Raw genomic sequence first — 23,167 nt, forward strand, 5'->3', positions numbered from 1 at the left:
TCATTTGCGGGGGTTGACGTTGGTGAGAGGGGGTGCTCAAACCGTGCTGATCGAGCCGTGCCGCTACACAACACACCGGTCGAGCCCGCGCTTCAGCTACAGCGCAAGGTGCGTGCTAGCGCGTGGCCTGGCCCTCACCTGGAGCCCGGGTCGGCGTTGGCGGTCTTGTCCAGCACGCTGCTGAGGTTGTGCTCCGCCAGCGTCTCCTCCGGCACCTCCTCCAGCACCTCCTCCCTCTGCAGCGACAGCTGGTAGTTCTCCAGCTCGATGCGCTCCGGCGTCCCGCGCAGCCGCTTGGGCAGGACGGGCTCCGTCAGCCCGTTGGCCTCGGGGACTGTAGGGGGCGACACAGAGGACGGGGTTGGAAGAACGCCGGAGGACAGGGGTGGAAAGGGCAGGAGAGAGAGTGCAGCGGGGGCTGTCAGAACCACTTAGGTTATCACTGTGGACCTCTATGGGTTGTGTGTTTGTTTATACCTTATTTTTGGGGTCATGCGGTTGTTTTCAACACCCCCGCCAACACAACACCATCAACTCTTGAACGTGACCAGTGGTCATGGTTGGGCAACGTTACGTTTTAGACCAGACAAAAAAACAACGACACAAAAGTTAAGATGAACGAAGGAATTTATTGCAGGAGGTCAATTACTTACAGCAACTGGAATCTTAATGCAGATAAATATCTTTCAGATGAATATTTTGACATTTTATAGTAAAAGCCACTTAATTTATCCGCACTATGGGTGCTTTGCCTTTCTCCCAACCTTTCTCCCATCTCTCCTGGAATTTGTTTTCCAATTTTCCGCCTACTTTACAAGTTGGCCTTTAGAAAACGTAATCACAAGGGGTCCAGATTGTGCACTATTTTGATGGAGTGCAATTGCTATTTCTGATTGATTAGCATGACCCCAGCACACAGGCAGAGCAGGGACTACAGATGACTGAAGATGCTGTAAGCAATGACCTCATGCCAGCTAATAAAAAGCAACAAGTGGGAGGTGGGGAGCGAGCTATATTTCACACCATCATCGTATTAAATGTCAGAGAAAATGAAAGGCCTGGCGCATTACTGCAAACAGCTTGAGAACCATGCAAGACGGCAATTAACACAAAGCACGGTAGAAACCACCATATAACTTCAAATGAATATGCTAATTGGCTAATTAAGGATAATTGCATGCAATATAGATTGGATATAGTGTCTGTTCGTATCTACTCTGCTTTGGATTAAACTGTCTTAGTTTACTTACCACTTGCCACACAATGTGGCAGGCCTACACATCGACTCAGTTTTTACATCTAGGAACCTCTAACATCTAGGAATTATCTTTAGACTCACCGAGCAAGAGCTTGAAAGCACTATTGCAGTATACGTTAAGGGAGTAGGAGGTTAGAGGTAAAGATCACTTACTATGAACATTGCATTGCAAATTGCATTGCGTGTTGCCAGCGTTACAGCGGTATTAAATTAGCTCTGCGTTAAATGTAGAAATTATCCAACACAACAACGGTGCAAGCAATGGTGTACTGGCAGGAATGGGAAGGAAGCGGTGCAGCCAAAATGCTCTGAAAGGACGAGGGGGGCATTCAGATGGCAAGAGAATAGTGTCAAATCAAGCAAGAAGAAGACCCAGCTTCAAGCTTTTCTGATAGGAGGAGGGGTAAAGGTAAAGCTCACAGAGGAACCAATCACAACCGGCGGAACAGGGCACGTCATCACAACACTGCAAGTACCCCAGGAGGAAGGTCATGTGCAAAAATCACAAGAGATAAACATAACAGAGAGAGAAAGAAGGGAGTCTGGGACTCATGCAGTTAAAACCAAAAGGAGAAGAAAGAGGTTGGCGCTCCATTAAATTAAAGGCAAGCAAAACAGGCGTCAAAATAGACATTTCTAATTACTTCATGTAGTTCACAACAATAAATGATGGCAGGTTGTCGCATCAGCCTGACAAAAGAATTGGCTGCTGCAGCTCTCTGCTTACAAGGAAAACCCGGTCACTAGCGAAGCCAAGAAGAAGGAGAAGTGATTTAATATGCAACATTTACTTTTTCAATTGAGCTTAAGAGCTGTGAAACTGGCTGCGAGCCTGTTGCCAATACTCAATTCACGATCCATTCTTCCCATAAAATGAATGTGAATAAACAACATTCACGAGCTAACAAAGACAAAACACTAAATCTATGCAGGTCACTGGCATTTTTGTGTTAGAGAGAGAGAGAGAGAGAGAGAGAGAGAGAGAGAGAGAGAGAGAGAGAGAGAGAGAGAGAGAGAGAGAGAGAGAGAGAGAGAGAGAGAGAGAGAGAGAGAGAGAGAGAGAGAGAGAGAGAGAGAGAGAGAGAGTCATGCTACAGCAGCTTGAGCAGGGCGTTGAGGCTGACGCAGCAGAGGAGGTAGATGCAGTAGGCGCGCAGGAAGGGGGAGTCTAGGGGATGGTGCGCCACCTGGTGGCAGCTCCGGGAAAGGGTGCGGAGGAGCGACGTTCCCAGCGCCGGGCGGCCGGTCACGGTCGCCACGGCGACAGGGGGAAAAGGGGTACCTGAGGAGCGGCGTTCGGCAGAGGGCCCCGTCGGGGCGGCGAGGGCCGTGCCTGGGGGGGCGTCCACGGTGGCCGGGTCGGGCCGGCTGGCCGCCACCATCTCCTGGAGACGGAGGAGAGGACGGTGAATGCGAGGTCCTCGGTGGGGAGATGCGGTGCCCACCATTTCAAACGAATGCATGAATTATCAATGGCTTCATTGTTAAAAAAGGTGCGGTAAGAGAGTTTTTAAGAGAGAAAGAACAGAAAAGAGCAAGACATGGAATTGTAACAATCAAAAAAAGCCTCTCTACCCTCCCCTCCTCCATCCCTACGTCAGTGGTGCATTTCATGCGCCACTGATTGACAGGCAAGACGGGTTCACCGAACTGATCAAGGAAGAGATGCCCTGATTGGTCAGAAATGAGTGGGCAGCCTGAATCACAAAATTAGCTGATACTGAGGAAGGTGCTTTCACCTTAAAACAGATGTTCATACAGAGCATCTCAGCCACTGAAACAGGATGGTTGGCTATGGCATAACTGGCAAATACACACACTTACCTACGGCCTCATTAATGCCCAAATGAACCGGGGGATGAGCAGAAGTATTCACTGACCTTAGGTCTGGGTAGAGCGGGGGAGGGGGCAGGCCTCTTCCTCTGGCCTTGGCCTGACGAGCGGTAGCAGTAGTGGGGCTTGCAGTAAAATTTACCTGCAAGAAAATAAAAATAAAGTCAAGAAAGCAAAGCAGAGCAATTGGACATGGACATGGACAAAGACGATGCAGGTTGTCATCGTCCAAAACAAGGGGGACCTTCAACCTGTCTAGACCTACAGTGAGACGAAGTCTACCGAGGTGGATGGTATGCGTTTGTTACATGTCGTCAAAGGGATTGTCCTACTATTTCCCTGGTCGGGAGGCCCTTGGGGGGGGGGGGGGGGGGGGGGGGGTGAGCCAGGCCCCTGAGCCGGGGAGGAGGCGAACAGTCGGTTCCCTGTCTACGGACACAATAGACCCAGCAGCAGTACATTACCAGAGACTGCATTGTATGCAGTTCCCAGCACCATCAAAAAATGCAAGAATAATAACATATAACACGATTGGCGCTGGCCAGCAGCACGATGCTGTGGGTTGTGTTTGGACTACCGGAGGGGGAATGTGTGCACTGGTGTGGGCAGCATAAAGAGGCGAGGCATGGGTCTCTGTAGGCCCACCAGGAGGACTCATACCCGGTCGTATACACCCACAAAGTGGGGGGAAATAACATCAAACGGCAACAACAGACGCTGTAAAAGGCAGCTCTATATATTTTTATGCCATAAATGTCCCTCTATATTGAGACCCACCCCGTCAGAGAACTCAGAAATCGACTCGGAAGCACTTTCTTGTTTTTGTTTTTTTAAGCTCTTACATTGAATTCAAGTATGCACGTTGGCCCGAAACTAACCGTCTTTGTATCGGTGATAACATATCTGTGATAACACGTTTCATTCCACTGATAAAAACGTGCCTTGCTTGTGCTATGCTTTGTTTTCAGCCTCACTTAAAAACTTTTTAAAAAATGAACTAAATGGCAAAATGTAAATCCGACCCCAAAACTGGCGTCTCTGAAATTAGAATAATTTAAAGAAAAGAAAACGTCCCCATGTTCGTCCACCACCCCCACCTCCCCCCTTCACCCCCCCACTGCTTTATTCACAGCGGCAGCGGACTTGTTCTCATTACGACGCGGGGCAGGATTTTAAAGACGCGGTGCTCTGCTGGCGGTGCGATGACATGCCCCTCGGGGATCCTGGATGAATGGAACATGAGCTCTGCGTCTGGTCGGCGTGCTGAGCGTACCGTCCTCCACGTCGAAGGCGTAGGAGGACAGGCGCAGCGTGGTCCCGCAGTAGTCGCACTTGAAGCAGCTGCGGTGGAAGAAGCGGCCCTCGGCGCTCAGCCGCTCCATCACGTACACGCGCTTGCTGCAGAAGAAGCACACGTCGCTGCCACCGATGTTCACCGGGAACTCCTTCCTCAGGGAGCCCTGCGGAGCGAGGAGGAGGACCAATCAGACAGGAGAATGGCGACGATGTCACAGCGGAGATATAGTACATGGTGAGGGCGGGTTTGATTTCCCCGCATTTGATTAAAAACATGCGCGCACGCACGCACGCACACGCACACGCACACACAGCTTTCTGTAGAAGCAACACTGTCTTTATGAGCACACAGACACACTGGTAGACACAAAAATAATGGTTTCTGTGCACAGGCAGGCACACATGGGACATGTACAACGGTGGGTAATGGGTAAGGGGGAGGGGGGGGGGGTTGCTCTCCAAAAACAGCACACTAGTGGGATACTCAAGCTAAGCAACCACATGCCTTCCATCTAACAACCACCACACTCTTACCAGTTCCCTCTTATCAAGCAGGGGCTTGGGTTCTTCGTGAGACTGAAGCTGATTGGCTATCTGATCAGCCAATAAGCTAACGCCCCCTGTGTACATCTTTACATAGCGCTGTTCAGTGCGCATCAGGAGAAGTGGGAAGAGAGACAGGATGTGAGGAAAAGAAGCAAGGTGAGATGGAGACGTAAACAGGAGAAACCTCTTTGCACAAAACACTCAAAAGACAGCGACGGTGGTGGATGTGTGACGTGAGCGCATTTGGTTTGTCAAACACTCCGCTAAGGGGGTAGTAGCACTCTCGCCCGCACCATTCGCATCACGTAGAAAAATAAAAACCAAAGCGCATCGAGGAGTGAGGACATGCCCCCTGATGCATAATGCCACAATAACACAATAGTGCATTCAGAATGATCACAAAATGCAGACTCTGAACCTATTCAGTTTCAGATTTGTGCTGGAGGGAGAAGGGGAACACAAAGTACTAGGAAACACAAACTTAGGTGCTACTTGATACAACAGCGCAGCAGGCCTGTGCAAGTGTATAGCTAACCAAGCTTTTAAAATCATACTATAAAGTGCATGTTACATACATTAAATCCTCTGCAGTTATACCTTGTCTAGTTTAAATTGGGACTTGGTAAACTGCTTAAAAGTCGCCAAATGAAAACGTTCTTCATAAATAGTAGAAATCTCCCACAAAAGTAGAATAGGGCAAACATGAAAGATGGAAGTATATCCCACGGCAGCGGCACTATTATTTTGGACAATACGTGGGTAAATGTGGTTATTGCACTTTGATTTCAGTGGTCGTGTTGGGTTAGTTCTGATCCGTCTGGCCCAGTTTCTCCAGCGTGGGAACAACCCAGGATGAGACGTTGTCTTTCTTCTTCTGCCAAGTTTCCTTCCGGGAGGCTCCCAAAAAGCAGCCAGCACTGACGCCTCCCCTCTAAAGACGGTGACATGCAGAACCGTCTTCACACACCACGTATACACAAATATTGCTTTTCTGTAATCACTAGAAAAAAAAATGAACACGTGCCCCATAAGCGCTTTTCGACTGCTTCATCTCAACTGACACAGAAACCAAATCACCACCCACGGGGTCTGTTACTTTAAAGAGTGGGAATGGTAGTACAGACAGAGTAGCGATAGATTGCTGAATCATGCGATTTTTTAAATGAGCTTCTTGAGATCCGCAGTCAAGGGACTCGACTTCAGAGACTCGTTAAAGAAGACTCGTTAAAGAAGACATCTTCCCATAACACACACACACACACACGACCACACACAAACGCCAGCGAGCGATATGATGGCCTGTTAGTGGCGTTCCCAGCATGCAGCGGGCTACCTGTCTGAAGGTATCAGGGGAAGAGAGGGGGGACTCTGGGGGGCTGTGGGCCCGGGCCAGGTGCCACTGTTCCATTAAGGAACGCGAAGGCTTTTTCTTGGTCTCCAAAAGAAAAGACAACGCGAAAGGACACATTTTAGAGAACTATAAAAACTATAAAGCCCTTGAGATGCACAGATGGATATTAGGAACAAGGGCCGTTCTGGTGACTTTTGAAACCCCGCAGCACAGTGAATGCATACTGGAAGAGAAAGGTTGTTTTTCTGTATGAATGTTATTAACCGCCTCAGGGGCTGATCACACAGAACAGCGAGGCAACAGATACAGAGGCTTCAAAAACGCAAAAAATGAGTGCTTTGAGAACAGCGAGGCAACAGATACAGAGGCTTCAAAAACGCAAAAAATGAGTGCTTTGAGTGAAGCGCCCGGAGCAACTTTGTAGGGGGGCTGTGTGTGCAAACCGGCCTTTTAATTGAATGGTCAAAAGGGAAACCATGCTGTTTCGACAGCTTTCATTAAAAGAATAAACTATTTTCCCTACAAAAAATGTATTTAAAAACATTATTTAGCCCTATTTAAATCAGCCTCTCATCGTTGTTGGATATTTATGCTTCTACCTCATTAAAGTGAGTATATAACCTTCATTCAAGCCCGCCTTCAGCTTGATTTGAATGGCTGCACGAATGTGACAGTGACGAGTGGCACCCAGCACATGAAGTCAAATGCTTTGTCGAATTTAAGCATGGTTGAAAGATGTCAAGCTCATACCGAGGTCAGGACAGGCGCGCTGTCATAAAAGGAAGAAAAGTAAAGTGGGTGTTGCATTTTTAAATACTGTTCTGTGTGATCACCCCCTTATGAGGACTTTAAAGTGAAGGTGTGGCAGACGGGTCACCTGTGGTCTGGCTGGCTTGCCCTCAAACTGAGAGGCAAGCTGTTGAGCCCTCTGCTGAATACTAAGCACGTGTAAGGGCATTCGGTTCTCCGAGCGCAGAGCCCCAGCCGGCTCCTGAACAGAGAAGCATTACTAGCCCCAAGAAAAAGGACTTCCCCTTCATCCATAAATGGATTGGAGACACTTTGTTCATGCTGGTAGATCTGTCTGAAGCTACTTTTCACACACTGATCAGCTAAATAGCGGTTGAAAGGTAAAAGCTGAAAAACGCAAGATACGATTTATCAACGGGACCCAGCCATTGCCTGAGGTGCTTTTTTTTCCTGCACTAAAATGGAATATCTTTATATTTGTAGTGATTGAGATGGACATACTCTCTGATAGGATAGATTAATTACTAACAATATGCAGCATAATATTTATACGTCAAATTATTAATTGACTGGAAGAAAGAGGCCCTAAAATAATAATGGGCCTCAGCCCTATTGTCTCAGACTGCTGTGCAGGCTTCAGGTATGAAACACCGGGAAGAAACCAATCAGTCGTGCTGCAGCTGAGAGGGTGCAACGGCCCACTGTCACCAGGTCGACCTCTGACCTTTCTGGGAGAGTCTGGGGAGGACAGGGGCGAGACACTGGGACGCAGGCCTCGGGAGAGGTACCACTGCTCTACAAAGAAATGGGAGGGCTTCTTCTTGGGCTTCACGGTGTGAGAGAGAGAGAAACACAACACGGTGGAAACAGAGTTATTACTTACTTAATTACTTAAGTAAGTACTTAAGGTTAGGTTAAGTTAAATATCAAGCATAAAGGCATGGAGGATGCCTCAAAGTGCATCGGGGTTGACTGTTTTAAAATTAAATTCACTAATAGGTGACAAGGAAACACAGTTGATAGGAACATTTAGGATATTGAAGCAGGCTACACACCGGCGCCGAAGCGTTGCGTCAAACCAACCGCCCCCGTTATTTCCCACGTACTGCCGCGGCTCGTCTAGACGCCGCCGGTGTCGGAAATAATGGGGGCGGTTGGTTTGACGCAACACTTCGGCGCCGGTGTGTAGCTGCCTTTACATAACTATGGGATGGGACCAGATCTATTACTTATGGTTATTGGATTATATTACATATGTTCTGACGATCAATACCCGTGAGTAATAGATCGGCAGTTCACGCCGTGATAAGGAAACTTTACTTATTTGCTCATAAAACACTGACTTATCAAACAGCACACCCATGCAAGTGGTTCAGTTCACCTTGGGAGGCTTCTTAGGCTTGCCTTTAAACTTAGAGATCAGACAATCAGCCCTTTCCTGTATGCTAGGGATGTGAATGGGCCCGGGATCCTCCAAGTGCAACGGCTTCCATTCCTGCAGAGGAAACTACGTCAACAACACATGACGCCAAGAGGGCCTCCATTCCCGTGGCGTGGCCTCTATACCGGACATTTGTAGAAGCTGCGAGGAGAGTCGAGCACTTTACTTTCAAGAGTAAAGCTATGAAATGACATATAGTGTGGCTCAGTTACTCTCGAGTGGGCATAGCTAGCAATACACCTCAGTGTACTGCTGCTACGTTCTGTGTGATGAGACTGTGTGTACGGTACATATGAAGTGCCATGATGCAGTGATCATCAACCCCCCCCCACACCACGCATCCACGCTGCTCATGCGCTATGTGGGTCATCATCGGCCCTGTGAACTAAACACCGTGCTCCCGTGGTATTAGTGTCGGCATAGCCAGGTGGATCGGGTGCATGTCCGCCGCACATTCCATCACGACCAGCGCCGGCTTATTAGACAAAACGTAACACATGCTTAGGCCCGGGCACCGTTCAAATCAGGCGAGTCACACGTGGGCATTGGAACAGAGTGAACATCTGCTTCTCTGGCTGATTAGCATGCGGCTACGTTAGCATTTGTCAAGGTTGATTTAAAAGTGGGAGACTTGCACAGGCATAAAATTGATGTTGATAATTAGTCCGCGCCGTTTGAGAAGTGAGCCATGCTACGACCGCCGTTACTCCACCCCATATGTCAGAGGGGGCCGGGGTCTGGCTGGCACCTGCTGGATGAATGCCGGAGTGCCGTTATTGGAAATGGCCCCCCCATTTAACACCATAATGATATCACTGTCCACTACACTAAAACGCATGCCGTGATGAGCAATGTAAGAGATAGCCGCTAGCATTCGCGGAGGTATTCAGCAAAATGCTAATTGCATCCATGCACCATCTGTGCCATATGTTAACTACTACATGTTTGGAATGAAACAACCAATAAAATCGCTGGTTATAAAAACAAGCCGCAGATCGCGCAAATAACACACAAACACTCGAGTCATTGGGAGACTACTGGTTAGGTTAAAACGTACACCTTTTATAGTTTGGGACGACCGTGGGAAGGGAACACAGAGCGGCACAGAACACAAACTACTCGGGTACCTATCCTCTTTTAGACAACACTGCAGTGAGTTAGGAAGCGGAGCAACAGGAAGTTAGGTAAAACCCCTTCGACTGAACAAAAGGGGCTGGGTGAGACTGGACAGACAGACTGTGCGTCACCTGTGAGTGAAGAGAGAGTGAGGAGGTGGAGGAAGAAGAAGGAAGCAGAATGGTTTTCTTAGGGCAGCTTCGAGAGGCCGAGCTGGGCAGGTGGTCGGTGCTGCTCCTGGCCTTGAGGAGATAAGAGACGACGATGATGATGACGACGATGATGATGACGCTAACAGCAACGATGATGAGTAGTCCTCTTTCAGCAGGGTAAATATTGATCACAATCACACTAATCTACATGCACACATTTTGCCCCACCAGGGGGGCATTAATTTAAAGGTTGCTTGCTGAAAAGCAGGTTTTCAGCAGCAATTACAAGCACTTTGAGTTAAATTACACCCAATGAATACAATCATTAGCACAGTCAGGGTGTGGTTCACACTTATGTTAGCAATCACGCTCGCGCACACGCAGACACGCAGACACACAAACGCAGACACACACAGTCTTGCATACCAGTGTCTTAAATTCCAGACAAACATGCCTGATAAATAACGTAACAGAACAGCTCAGTAATTATCTGACTAAATTGTTGCAACTAGAAAGTGCTGGAAGCATCCAAAACTAGCTGAGAGTGTTTTTCACACTCTGTTAATCAGTTATAAAGAACCATGGAGGTCCCCATTGGATGATAAATAATGCACAGCTGTTTAAGCAAAGTGCTTTATAAAGGATGGTGGTAAATCTTATGTGATAAAAGTGGCCAACAAGTATGTCTAACTGCTTGGTTCATGCACTCACTATGCATAGCCTTTTCAAAGCTTTCACATTGTCTGATAATGAGTGAATGAATAAAACACATGTTGGTCAAGGTTAAAAACCTGAAACAGCAATCTTATCTAAGAATAATGGAAAAAGTGCTTGCATACATAGCTGGCAGAGAAAAGATTACATGAGCGAAAATGAAGCCTAGGCAGGTCACTTAGCAAAGCCAGCTAGTGAAGGTCATAACACCAAAACACTAGAGGAAGTAACCCAGGGTCAGAAATTTTACTTTCCTTTTTTTAAGAATTGCGTCTTTTCAAACCAGACTGGAATGATCTAACGTCCAAGCAATGGTTTTATTATTTTTTTTGTTGTACCTGCCTTTTGGTCAAACCTATCCGCTCTTGGCTGGGGCGTTAATTTTGGACCCTGAAGTAACCACAACTACAACCACAACGCCAACTATCAACAACTTTATACTTTCCTATTCACTATGAGGGGTCCACAGACGGGGAAGAACACGCAGACTACCGGTACCTGCTCCCCTCTGCTAGGCTGAGTCTGATGCTCCACCCTCTCTTTATAGCGAATGCTGAGCTGCTCCTGCTGCTGTGTTCGCCTCTGAACCGGTTGGGGACAGGAGACACCATGATGCATGACGTAACACACACACATTACTACTATGACTCACCAACCATGACACACACACACACACACACACACACACACACACACACACACACACACACACACACACACACACACACCTAGCCAGGGTTAATAGCCAATGATTAGGTTAGGAAGGAACTTTTAAAAGATTTGGACTCAACACACAAGACTACAGGCGTGATGACATCATCATCCTACCACGCACTACTCATAGGTTGTCTTCGGGGAGGGGAGTGCTTGGTATAGGACACAACAAGCAGCAAGCCCACCATCACACTCGGGGGGGGGGGGGGTCAATGAGGGGAATGGATTAGCTACATTATCTAATGGCTTAGGCTGGGGGTAGGAGGGGTTGTTTTGGGGGGGGGGGGGTGTAAAGTTTTTACCTTTCTCCACGCTGGCACAGGGGCCAAGCGGGTGGGCTCCTTGGGAGGAGCTGCAGGCGGGCAAGGGGTGAGAATGCGGTCCAGATTGGGGAGAGAGCCCGCCTTGGAGGTCAAAGGGTGAGACAAGAGATGTGTCGCATTTTTTTTAAAGAGGCCCCAGAATATACCAGTCATGGAGGAGAAGGAGGGATGAGAGATGGAGAAAAAGGAAAAAAAGGAAAAGAATAATGGAGGTAAGTGGGACATGGTCTGAGAATACCGATGATGTCATGAGAAGATCACACTGCAGGACATACTTTTAGAACCAAAACCTGGAACTGACACAGTACAAAAAGAAAGAAAGAAAACATCACTTCTGCTTGAGATGGTAATATATCCTGAATTCCAGATGACACCCACTGGTTATGTATATGGAACGTTCTGGTGAAATGCAACAGTCTGACATTATGTAAGATTCGCAGGACACAAGGCTAGAACAAATGCTTTAGTATAAATAAGAGGAGCATTGAGGACACAACAGCAACGGATAATATTTATTTTTCACCATAACAGCTGTATTTATAAAACTTTTATAAAAGCTGTATTTATAAAGTTGTTTGCGCTTAGAATATACAAATAATAGTTTCATGATTCTTATCATCTGTAAAGTGATTCATTGTTCAGCCTTGTGTACTAAGCAACACACAAAAGGATTCATTCATAAATTCTGATGGACAAAGTTTCAGTTTGTAAACTAAACAATTCCCCAGCAGGACGTTCAGTCCCGACCTGGTCACAGAGCATTCTAAAGCACAGTGCAACAAAAGAGAATAACGCATGGCAAGAGTTCATAGGCATGATCCGCTCTATTTTTATATGGACAATAGAGTCTGGTGTTCTTTCCTCAGCCCACTCCTCCCTCCCACTGGCCCCGTTCTGCTGGGCACGGGTGGCTGCCAGCCCACAGGTCTTTGGACCCATTCAGCCCGGACCATGGAACACATTCAGCTCCATGAGGCCACCTACTGCCCTGCAGAACAATACTGCACCAGCACCGCCGCGCCAACATTAACATTCTGGACGTCAGCTAATTTGGATGAAGTGGCCCACGACTTTCTTTCCGTTTTGTTTTGTTTTTACGAGAAGACTATGCCTGTGAAACACAAGCTGAACGTTAAATCTGAATATTTGTTGAAGCCGAATGGACAAATAAATGCAGCGGAAAAAATAAATAAAACACAAAACACTGTCAACCTCCTTTCCTTTGAGCAGATCTCCGGTCTACATGATAATCGTGTTTGCACCATTCCTCAAAATGCATGTGGAAGAGAAAAACCCACCTGGGCAGAGACAAAGGCAGAGAACATCTCCCTAGATGGAAGCGCACTTAAAAAAAAAAGGGACCCCCGGTCAGCGTTCCCTCTGCATACCTGTCTTTTGAGGCCCGTCGACTTCTCCGGCGCGTTCTCCTCAAACTTGGCCAGCAGCTGGTTGGCCATCACCTTGACCTTATTATCCCGGCACCCCGCCACGGCCAACGGGTCCATCCTCCTCTCCGACAGGGCGGTGGAGGGCGACGGCCTGTCGTCCTGCCCCGTCCTCACCTGATCCTCCTGGGGGGAGGGGAGAGAAGACAGTTGGGAATCGACTGTGTTGGCGAGATTTACTTTAGTGCGCTCACTGGAACGGATAAAAAAAAAACAAAGAGCCGTGTCCACTTACGTCTTCAGAATTCCCCGCCTGGATGGTTTTTCTCCTCTTCCCCAAACCGTCCGTTTCCTTCTCCTTTTTGTCCTGTGGTGGACATGTGAGAGGATATTTTTAGTGAGTTGGTTGCTTAAATTTCAGCCACAGTGGCGTTGGGATGACTCATCGTTCCCTCCTGACCTTGGGGTTGCGTTTCCTGGAGATGGCGATGCTCTGGCCAAGCTTGCTGAGGAAGGAGATGGGCGACTTGGTGCTCGCGATCAACGCCGTCTTGTCCTCAGGACTCAGGTTGGGGTTATCTGAAATAACGTGCAGAAAAGTGCACGAGAAGTTGAATGATGACGGAAATACAGGAATTTCACTTTAAGAAGAAGAAATATATACATTATACAAATGACAAATGACAGCACATGAAACTGTGTCATTTTTGGTTCAATGAGTGTCTGAATCATGTTGTTTATTCTAGAGAGGGAGTCTTATGCGTGTCTTGCGTGCATCGTCTTTTTTTCTTAGATGTACTTTTATTGTATTCTTTCATTCTCTCAATTGAAAAGCACATACACTAAATTACATAACGGGCCACATTGACAAATACCATCAAAGGGGCCATGGCTATGAAACCCAAGCAAGCCTGCTGCACCGACTCAGACTCACCTCCAGGTGGCACTGTGTCCTTAAACATCTCGTAGAACTGGCTGAGGTACATGACCATGGAGAGCTTATCTGGCTCTGCCACGGAGGTCATCTCCTTGCCCGTCATGCAGGGGGAGATACCAAACTCCCGCTCTGCCACGTCGAACGCCAACTGATTGTTCCTCTCCTGGTTCCGCTCGTCCAAGTCAAATTCCCTGAGGCCACGGAAAGAAAAAACGAACAGGAGGGAACAAGAGGAGAAAAAAAAATGTAATAAGAAGGGGGGCTGGTTTCTCTAGGCAAGAATCTGAACATGTCCTTTTGTTTGTTCTCTGCTCAACTCATATTTTGGGGTCAATTATATAATTACTGATGTTATAAACATCACAACAGACAATGTGCATTGCATTTATCTAGATTCTAGACCCTAACAAGACCCTGTTCAACACACACACACACACACACACACACACACACACACACACACACACACACACACACACACACACACACACACACACACACACACACACACACACACACACACACACACACACACACACACACGATGGACCACTTAGCACACGGTCTGATGCTGAGCTTGCATAACAAACAGGCAATCCACACTAATTAGAATGACATACTAAAAGTCTACAATGCCAATGCATTAGTGTTTTGCATTACACCGTCCTTGAGGGAATACACCCTACTTATAGTCCATCTTCAAGAATTAGTGCATCAGTACTGGCGAGCTTAGTTTCCTTACAGAGGTCTGGCCCGACTGACAAATGTTCCCCCGTCATTTGGCCTATAAAAGCCAGTAAACCAGAACTCCCCATAAACGTTGCATGGTTGAAAAGGTCAAAGTAGACATGAACATTATTTGATTATAAAAAAGGTAATCACCGGGTTGACCCATGGCAATAACACACAGCGGGCCATTCAGATGGCAGATGCGTTTGTAGCAGGTTACACTGATATGAAGTACAGCCACAGTGCTAGACATCCCACCAAACCGGTCATAAACACAGCAGTGGAAGCAGTGGTCATGGAATTCCATGGCTCACAAACATTTCAAACCGTGCAGTAACCTGGTCATATGTGGCTCAGTCTCTAAGGGTTTGAGGCACATGTTTTAAAGATGGCTGCCTCACTACCCACTGTGATCTGAGCACACATACAGAGACACATTTGTGTTTTGAGTGTGTGAGTGTTTTCCATAGACTCACATGAGATCCGGTCTGTATCGGTGTATGAGGGCGCACAAGGCCAGCCCACTCTTCCAGGACGTGGTGAGGTCTGTAACATTGACGTTTTTATAGCCCTCTGTCTGCCTCTGGCACCAGTTGAGAAGCTTACTGGATCGAGCTATGGATTCTGGGTACAGGAAACGCACAAAAGGGAAAACTTGTTTTAAAAACAGCTAGATAGGACAGGGATTTACTAATGCATCATGGGAATGAGTCGGGCAGCAGGAAAGAGTGTGTGTGTGTGTGTGTGTGTGTGTGTGTGTGTGTGTGTGTGTGTGTGTGTGTGTGTGTGTGTGTGTGTGTCATGGGGTAAACTGCAGGAATATATGTTTTTAGTGTTTACCCTCACAACACTGAAATAGAACTGACAGAACAAAAAAACATTCCTGACAGGTTAACAGTCAAAGAGTCAATCCTCTATCCAGACCAAACAACAAGTTCAAACGACAAGTCAGTGCATTCAAATAGAACTCCAATCCAATCCACAGAAAACAGCAAAAACATCAAGTTGTTCCTCGGGTTCCATATGCTTTGTTACATCCATGAGGACACAGCATCTGGGACTGAACTTAAGTTAGTGGAATCACACCCAGAGAACCACGCCATGCGTTTGTGCTTCATGTTACCTCGCAACCGCTTGTCATACCGGTAATATTCTAAAATATTAAAAACAGTTCATAGTCACATTTCAGAATTTTTGCGATATCAAAAACCTAAGATTTAAAGATTCACACCATTGAGATCAACTTATGTGCTCTTATTATTATAAGTTATCCCAACTTTTACACATGTGTATAATAATAGTTACGAACCGTTCCTGGTCAATTTGGACGACGCAGAGTTGATCACGTTCTCGATCTCAATGCGCATTTCTCTGGACTCCCCGTTGTCAATGAGGTGCCGGACCTGCAGAGTTCACACACACACACACACACACACACCTTACTTAGACAACATACATCTCTTCCATGCAAAGGATGGGAGAAATCTCAAATATACACTTTTACAGTGGCTGTCATCTTCCGTGTTCACAATTACATAGATTGTTGATTCCACTGTTTGAAACTAAAAGTGAATATTAAAAAAACTAAATAATTCCTGAAAGAATACAGACATGCATCTGAACAAATAATGGATCATTTGACGTTTGGGTCTGCGTTCTCCGTTCCTACCTGGTTTGGCCTGAGGAAGTTGAGGCTGATGTTGGGGTAGCGCGTGGTGGGATCCACACTGTAATGACTGAAGTTCTTACTGACGTTCTCCGGTGTGGTCTGGGGCAGCAGACGGTAAATACTCTCCCTGTGGTCCGAAATAAAACAAATCATTAACTCCACCCACAACTGAACAGACCATTTCTAAGTTAACGTTCGCTGGAGGCAAAACAAAGCAACAACTCGAGGCAAGTACAAATAACAGGCTTCATCGACTCTCCAAACTAGGTCATCTCGCTGTGGTGTGGAGAGCCAGTAGAGTTTTGCCTGTTGTAGGTATGGATACGGGACTACAGTATGCATTGTCCAACTCATGAGAAATTGGGGAACTAGGAGGAACAGGTGACTGATCTGGTAATATGACCAAAAAGACATACTTTTCGCCTGTTCACACGAACAGGCGAATGTTGCCACGCGACAAATCTAAATCTGTCGCTGTGCATAACTGTGTGCATTGAAACGTGTCACAGGGCGAATTTTGTCGCAGAGCGTTTTGCCCGCCAACGGTCCTTTATGCCAATTCATTCTCATCAACCATGGCCGAGATAACCACCATTGTGTGTCTGTATCTGTTGTGGAAGAGGGAGAGATGTCGGAATGCCCGTCGTTTATGGGTTCATAATATAATCCGGAGGTGCACACCGCTTTGTGCCGTGATATTATATATATATATATTGTATATATTATATTATATATATAATATCATATAATATTATAGAGCTCTGGGAGTCGCAAACGGCAACAATCACTTTCTCCTCCAAGCTGCGGTTCACTGCGGAGTGCAGTGATTGACTGTTTTACGTTACTTCACCCACGTTACCCACAGGGAGTGAACACTGATTGGCTGTCTCAACACGAATGCCACAGAGAAGTTAAAATATTTCAACTTCTGCGAAATCTGTCGCTCATTCGCGCGACAAATCCACGTGACCGCGCCCGCCCGTTTTTGGGAAAACTCACCCCGTCAATTAAATCTTGTCGCAGGTTTTTGCTGCGACAAATTTCGCCCGATACACGTCTCTACGTTCACTTTGCATTGAAACGTGTCACCCCGCGACACGTTTCAATGTGCGGTGTGAACACACAGTTATAAAATATTATAATAATATTGTCATCTATCATCTATGAGATTTTAGCATTTTTTAACAATATTAACCATAGCTCTATAGAACTGGCAGTATTTTGCATATTATGTTGTTAGTTCTACAGCGGTCTAAAATAATTGTACCGTTTTACTTTTGTGGTTGAAGTACAGCTCCTTAGATGGTATCGTACCATACCAGGGTACAATACCTTCCCGTTGCCATTTCAAGTGTTTATTTTATGACGTTAGGATGTCAGATTCTGAGAGCAGAGCTCTTAAATGATGGTGGCGGATTTGAGATTGAGCCAAGACCTAACCCTGGCATCCTAACCTTGTTAAGTTATAATAATAAACACTTTATAACTGCTAGGATAGAAGACCGTATAATAATAAAAAGAGTTTCAATGCTGGACATATTCAGCCAAACAACACATAAACAACACATTGCCAGTTTTTGCTAAGCGTTCAGGGTAGGGCTGCACCCTAAAAAGTGAACTAGTTGAATGATTGTTCAGTTCAACGTACATTCTCGCAGTCCAACAATCTCAGGTTTTTTAAATGCCTTACAATAATGGATCCAAACAGGATATAGAGGCTTAACATATATAGGAAAGTCACAGTCATCATGGAAAAGAGACACTAATTATTACAAAACAACTAATTCTTCACAATGAAACATTTCATGAGACATCCAATGAGACCAACATATTAAAAAACAAACCTGGAAAGGCAAGTTCTGCAACAGCAAAATAATCCTAAGCATTATTTAAAAAATATCAGGACACGCTGGTAACTTGGTAACCTAGTCTTGGATTGAACACAGTTTACTGTATGCAACTAGGGTTGCAACTTTCTAACTATTAAATACTGGACAGGAGGTAGCGTCCTAGTGGCCCGCCACCTCTTGTTCTGTTATATGGATATACACTGTACATCCATATTTTGGTGAATATGGTTAATCTACAGTATGTTTGCAGATGTATCCATATTAGCAGGTTTATGCATATTTGCCAAATTGACCAAACAACGCCAGAAATGATGTTGTGACTATTTATTAAAAATCCATCCGTTATATTTTACATTGGTTCTCTTTTAATGTTAAAGTTGGACTTATCCATTTGGCTCTATCGTTTTAGTCACTTCAACCTGGTCCCTTCAGCGAGTTACCGTAATGGCGCGTAAAGCTGGACACTGTTATAGAAAATGAACCAGAAAATGACCCGTTGACTCTGATTCGAGTACAGCCCTAGTTAATGGATTCTTCCGGTTCCACTCTCAGCCATGCTAACAAAAGAATGTTATTGTTTACTTTCTATTGGTGCCGCCTACAACTGAATTCCAAATGGATGTAAACCTACAACTACGGAGGAGGAGATAACCCAGAGGTTAAGGCTCATGGTAAATTGAATACAGATGGAATAGTGGTGATGGTGGTGGTGGTGGTGGTGGAGGGGGGGGGGCTGTAAGTCAGAGCTGAGTATACCACGATGCACTCAAGAGAGCCTCTGATCTCATTAGTAGCAAAGAGTCCAACTGACGCCACAGACCTAATACAGACATACTTCCTCTTAAAGTACTTTTAGTGTGTTGTGGAGGTTGAGTATGTGCGTGCGTCTTTTTTCATAAGATGGAAGGAACAGGGGGAGGGGGAGAGGGTATATCCACTCTCGCCTCACTCACCTCTCAGCCAACACCTCCAAGGGGCTGTTTCCCTGAGCCCAGCTGCGCACCATCCAGGCAGAGTCGATGCCAGCGAGGAAGCCTCGGGCAATGCCCGTCCCCATTGGCCAGAAAGGCTGCAGGAACACAAGAAAAAACAAGAAAACACTAAATGACTTCTATTCAACCAGCAAACACATTCACAGTCCAACCAAACCAAAGAGACACCTTGGGAGAAGCGGCTTCTCTTGTTTTACTCTTTACCCCAATAGCCATGTAGCAGAGACATGTATTCAGACTATGCAGAACAAGCAGACACACTCCTAGTGTATTGAGATCATGCACTCATAGTGCATGCAGAAGTTGAGCACAAGGCTCATAAGGCTAAGTCGCGGTGCGGTAAGACAACAGCGTCCAACATATGGCATACGTCATCCCTTTATTCAGCCTTCCAAACCCTCCTATTCACAAGACGTGGAGCGTCATCGCGCTCACCTCCAGCAGGCTGTCCCCCACCAGCGCCACCAGCAGCTTGTGGCCGTGGCGCTGCCGGACCAGTGCGGCGTTCTCCGAGGCGTACATGCACGTGAAGTCGAACATGGCCACGTCGGGCAGGCCGTAGTGGTTGATGGCGAAGTCGAGCGCGGGCAGCTGCCGATTGGTGGAGAAGTCGGCGGCCTCGCAGGCGTAGGAGAGCAGGGCGGCCTGGTCCACGTTGGCCCGGGACAGCAGCATCTCCGTGTCGGCGTAGTCCTGGAGGTACGAGCAGATAACGTGTGATGACTTGGGGAGAAGATGAACGGTGAGGAAGTTTGTTTTTTCGTGCACAGATGGGATGCCTCGAGGATTCTGTCCTTGAGTGTCCAACGAAACCTCAAAACTTGCAATTTTGCAAAATTGTAGTCAGCACTGTGGATTAGGAGAAATACATTGCATTTTTCAAAGTTCAAAAATGTCAAGCACATTCTCAAAGTGCTACTCGTGAAAAAGTGATGGCACGGTTATTTCCGACTTCCCCGTTGGTCCCTGGGCTGCGATGTGGGAATGAGACCAGGGTGGCGGTGGGTCTGTGGGCGGACGGATGGCCGAGCTCTGAATGAACACTGACACATTGCCTGAGGGACTGAAGCGTTACCGCCTATCCGGGTACCAGTACCTTCCAAAACGTCTCCTTCCCTGACCCCACTCATTCCAACGGAAAACATTCAACTGGTGTAAAAAAAAAAAAAAGAAAGCTAAAATAAATCTGTATAAAGTTTAACTTCCTCAAGGGAAGGTAGAAAAACATTTGGTGTAGCATTGCTAGTTCCTGACCTCCAGACAGACACAGACAGACAGACAGACATACAGACAGAGGCGAAGACACAAAGTCACCCAAGGCTTGACCAAGGGTTCCAGGCATGCTAACTTTGAGATAATTGAGTGCCGGTTAAGTGGTGCTTTAGCAACTATTTTATTCTCTAACCATTTAGAAATCCCCCAAAGATGTAATTTCAAATTGGGCAGCGCACAGGAGGAAAGTCATTTGCTTAAACCCCTTCAAGAAAAATGTGTGTCTTAAAAACCAACAAAAAACAGCAGTGAACTGAGTGACCTTTAAAAAGAAAGAAAGCCTAAAGATATAAAAGCACCAACAGAAAATCCAGAAAATGCACTCATTTCCTGAGTAAAGTGGGCTGACGAAGGACATGAACACTGAGTAAATTGTGCTTGACTTGGCAGTTGGTGTTCATTGTACTGCAAAAAAAAAACACAGACCTTGTCTGACTATCACATGCACATAGGCTACTTTCTAAAGAGGGAATAAAAGCCTATGAAAAGCCAGTAATGGATCACCCACATGCAGGATGACTCCTTTCTCCAGTAGGCTCTGCTTCTTAGCCGTCATCACAAAGTAGTGTGTGTCGTCCTTGTAGTAGACTATGTTTTCCAGGTCAACCCCTTGAGGAGGAACGAGAGAGAGAGAGAGAGAGAGAGTTAAGCATTGTTACCATCATGCTCAAAAACCAATTCACCCTCTGTTCCCATTGGCTTTCGCAGACTGCTGTGTGACTGCCAACTGTAAATGCCATCATTAGTTGACAACGGGGGCAATTACATGGACTAGAGCTCACACAACAAAGGCCTGGGGACACATGCAACGTCAGCAGTGAACTCCAATGGGAGAGCTGCCATCCAACTGTTTAATTGGAGGGTTAATGCAGATTTTTCTTCTTCTTCTTCTACAGCTTAAGTCGTCGGGATAGGGATCTTAATGACGGGTGTTCTGGAGCGATGGGGCAGACCTGTGGCTTCTCGGAGGTCCTGGAAGAACTTCTGGTTGAAGATGAAGGCCACGCCGCTGATCTCCTCCACACTGGCCTCCGCCGTCGTGTTCCTGTTGATGAAGTTCGCTGTGATGGCAATGGCCAGCTTGCCCCGAAACTCCTTGCGTGCGAATCCTAGGGAGGGGAAATGAAGCAGAAGGAGGGAAGCAGAGAGGATGACTTCAACGTTGAGAACCAGGAAGTTAAGGTTGTACGGTTAAATGAGCCTGCCAGCAGTAGGGGTGTAAGAAAATGAGGTTATATTATTTAAATTGTAAACCTAAGACAAGTTTCCTTTTACATGTCTAATGAATTGAGAATTGATTTTGAATCCAATCGTGACCCCCAAGAATTTTAATGGCATGTAAAACGTGAGTTACCAAAAGCTCACACCCCTAGAAAAAAGTTCAAGTAATTGTGTTTGGAAGAACAAGAAAAGGGGTAAGAGAACATTATAACGATGCAAAGCAGACACGCACACACACGCACACCGACTTGCCTGCCAGGGTGTTTCTCCTTCCATCTGCCCCGATGATGACATCAAACTCCAGCTCGTTAACGGGGTGTGTCCTGGGGTTAATCTCAGCCCGCCAGCCTATCTCTGAGATCACAGCATTGATCAGTGTGTCAGCAGTCAGAAATGAGTCAATCATTAAGTGTTAAACACAGGTTTTTCTTGCCATCAATTGATCTCAACGCATGCTGGAGCAATGTGTACTGGAGACTTTCTGAAGAATATGGTGACACGCCAACTAACTTGCATTTTTGCTATTTCTGGACTAATCGGTCAGAGCCTTTAAGTGTTCCTCCCTTGTTTTGGTGTTTAGTGGTTTTATTACCCTCAGGGTTAGGGCGTGTCACTAAAACGGTGCTTTGTAAATCCCTTTAAGACTGGGACTGCGATTAAGAAGAGTCGCTCAGCTAAAAGGGCATGTCGTCACCCGGAGCAGGCTTACTTTCGCTCTCCTGGTCCTCGGGGGGCTCGATCAGGCCCTTGAACTCCACGTTAACGTGGATCTCGATGCCCACCAGCAGAGCCACCTTGAGCAGCATGAGCTGGAGCTGACGGATACCTGCAGCACACCGAGAGGAGGCCCGAAACACGGGACTGATGTCAGTAACACAATGACCGTGAAACAACATTATCCACCCAATCATCATAATCCCCTTATAAACAGAATGCAGCTGTTTTGGATTTTGGTTCTTCAAACAAAACGGGATATTGCATTACAATGTTATCCAAATATTTGTAGCAGAGGCACAAATTGTATGTAGTCTAGTGGTAAGGGTTTCCAGAAGAATGGTGGTGCATTTCAGTACACCAGTGTCTGCCTGTAATTCAATGACGTCTGTGTAAATGAATTTGAATTATAATATGATAACATTAGTTCAAAAGCAGAACATCTGCGATGACGTGTCAAGGCAGGGAGGCTTGAGACACACTTATAGGGCCATGGGGGGAACTAGAGACCAAAAGATTGGGAAACACTTCAACTAAATGACTGAATTAATAATATAAATGAATATGAATAAAGAGGAATAGTAAACGGCAGCACGGAGAGAGACGTCCACTCACTGATATGATCGATAGCGCCGGCGCAGAACTTCCCGTAGAACTTCTTGGCCCCCAGGCCCCGGAGGTCCTGGATGGTGAAGGGCCAGAGGTGGAGCACGTTGTTCCTGGAGAAGGCGTCTCTCTTCTCCAGCAGCACCACCTTGGCCCCCAAGAAGCCCAGCTCTATAGCAGTACGCAGGCCGCATGGCCCCGCACCAATGATCAGACACTAGGGGATGCATGGGGAAGAAGATGATGAGGATGATGATGATGAAACGTATTTAAAAGATTTTAAGGTGACTTGAGACCA

General features: G+C 46.4%; 1 protein-coding gene across 11 annotated transcripts in view; it reads right to left on the bottom strand.

Moving 5' to 3' along the window:
• mical3a (microtubule associated monooxygenase, calponin and LIM domain containing 3a) overlaps window positions 1–23,167 on the bottom strand; it is a 73,684-nt gene that overhangs the window by 21,601 nt on the left and 28,916 nt on the right. For 10 of the 11 annotated variants that reach the window (XM_084477307.1, XM_084477314.1, XM_084477313.1 and 7 more), the window contains exons 3-28: window positions 22,879–23,086; window positions 22,259–22,375; window positions 21,802–21,903; window positions 21,282–21,437; window positions 20,837–20,937; window positions 19,492–19,749; window positions 19,018–19,133; window positions 16,215–16,341; window positions 15,855–15,948; window positions 15,669–15,698; window positions 15,022–15,169; window positions 13,814–14,007; window positions 13,340–13,458; window positions 13,175–13,246; window positions 12,883–13,065; window positions 11,474–11,575; window positions 9,723–9,833; window positions 8,416–8,529; window positions 7,759–7,860; window positions 7,162–7,275; window positions 6,267–6,368; window positions 4,922–5,029; window positions 4,365–4,551; window positions 3,139–3,233; window positions 2,541–2,643; window positions 139–334 (exon numbers count right to left, since the gene is read on the bottom strand). In XM_084477307.1, coding sequence (XP_084333433.1) covers window positions 139–334; window positions 2,541–2,643; window positions 3,139–3,233; window positions 4,365–4,551; window positions 4,922–5,029; window positions 6,267–6,368; window positions 7,162–7,275; window positions 7,759–7,860; window positions 8,416–8,529; window positions 9,723–9,833; window positions 11,474–11,575; window positions 12,883–13,065; window positions 13,175–13,246; window positions 13,340–13,458; window positions 13,814–14,007; window positions 15,022–15,169; window positions 15,669–15,698; window positions 15,855–15,948; window positions 16,215–16,341; window positions 19,018–19,133; window positions 19,492–19,749; window positions 20,837–20,937; window positions 21,282–21,437; window positions 21,802–21,903; window positions 22,259–22,375; window positions 22,879–23,086 — 3,359 coding nt within the window. The remainder of the gene's footprint in view (window positions 1–138; window positions 335–2,540; window positions 2,644–3,138; window positions 3,234–4,364; window positions 4,552–4,921; window positions 5,030–6,266; window positions 6,369–7,161; window positions 7,276–7,758; window positions 7,861–8,415; window positions 8,530–9,722; window positions 9,834–11,473; window positions 11,576–12,882; window positions 13,066–13,174; window positions 13,247–13,339; window positions 13,459–13,813; window positions 14,008–15,021; window positions 15,170–15,668; window positions 15,699–15,854; window positions 15,949–16,214; window positions 16,342–19,017; window positions 19,134–19,491; window positions 19,750–20,836; window positions 20,938–21,281; window positions 21,438–21,801; window positions 21,904–22,258; window positions 22,376–22,878; window positions 23,087–23,167) is intronic. The other variant, XM_084477305.1, reaches the window with a different exon arrangement.

Source organism: Micromesistius poutassou (genome assembly GCF_964030765.1).
Source record: "Micromesistius poutassou genome assembly, chromosome: 13".
Taxonomy (NCBI): Eukaryota; Metazoa; Chordata; class Actinopteri; order Gadiformes; family Gadidae; genus Micromesistius; species Micromesistius poutassou.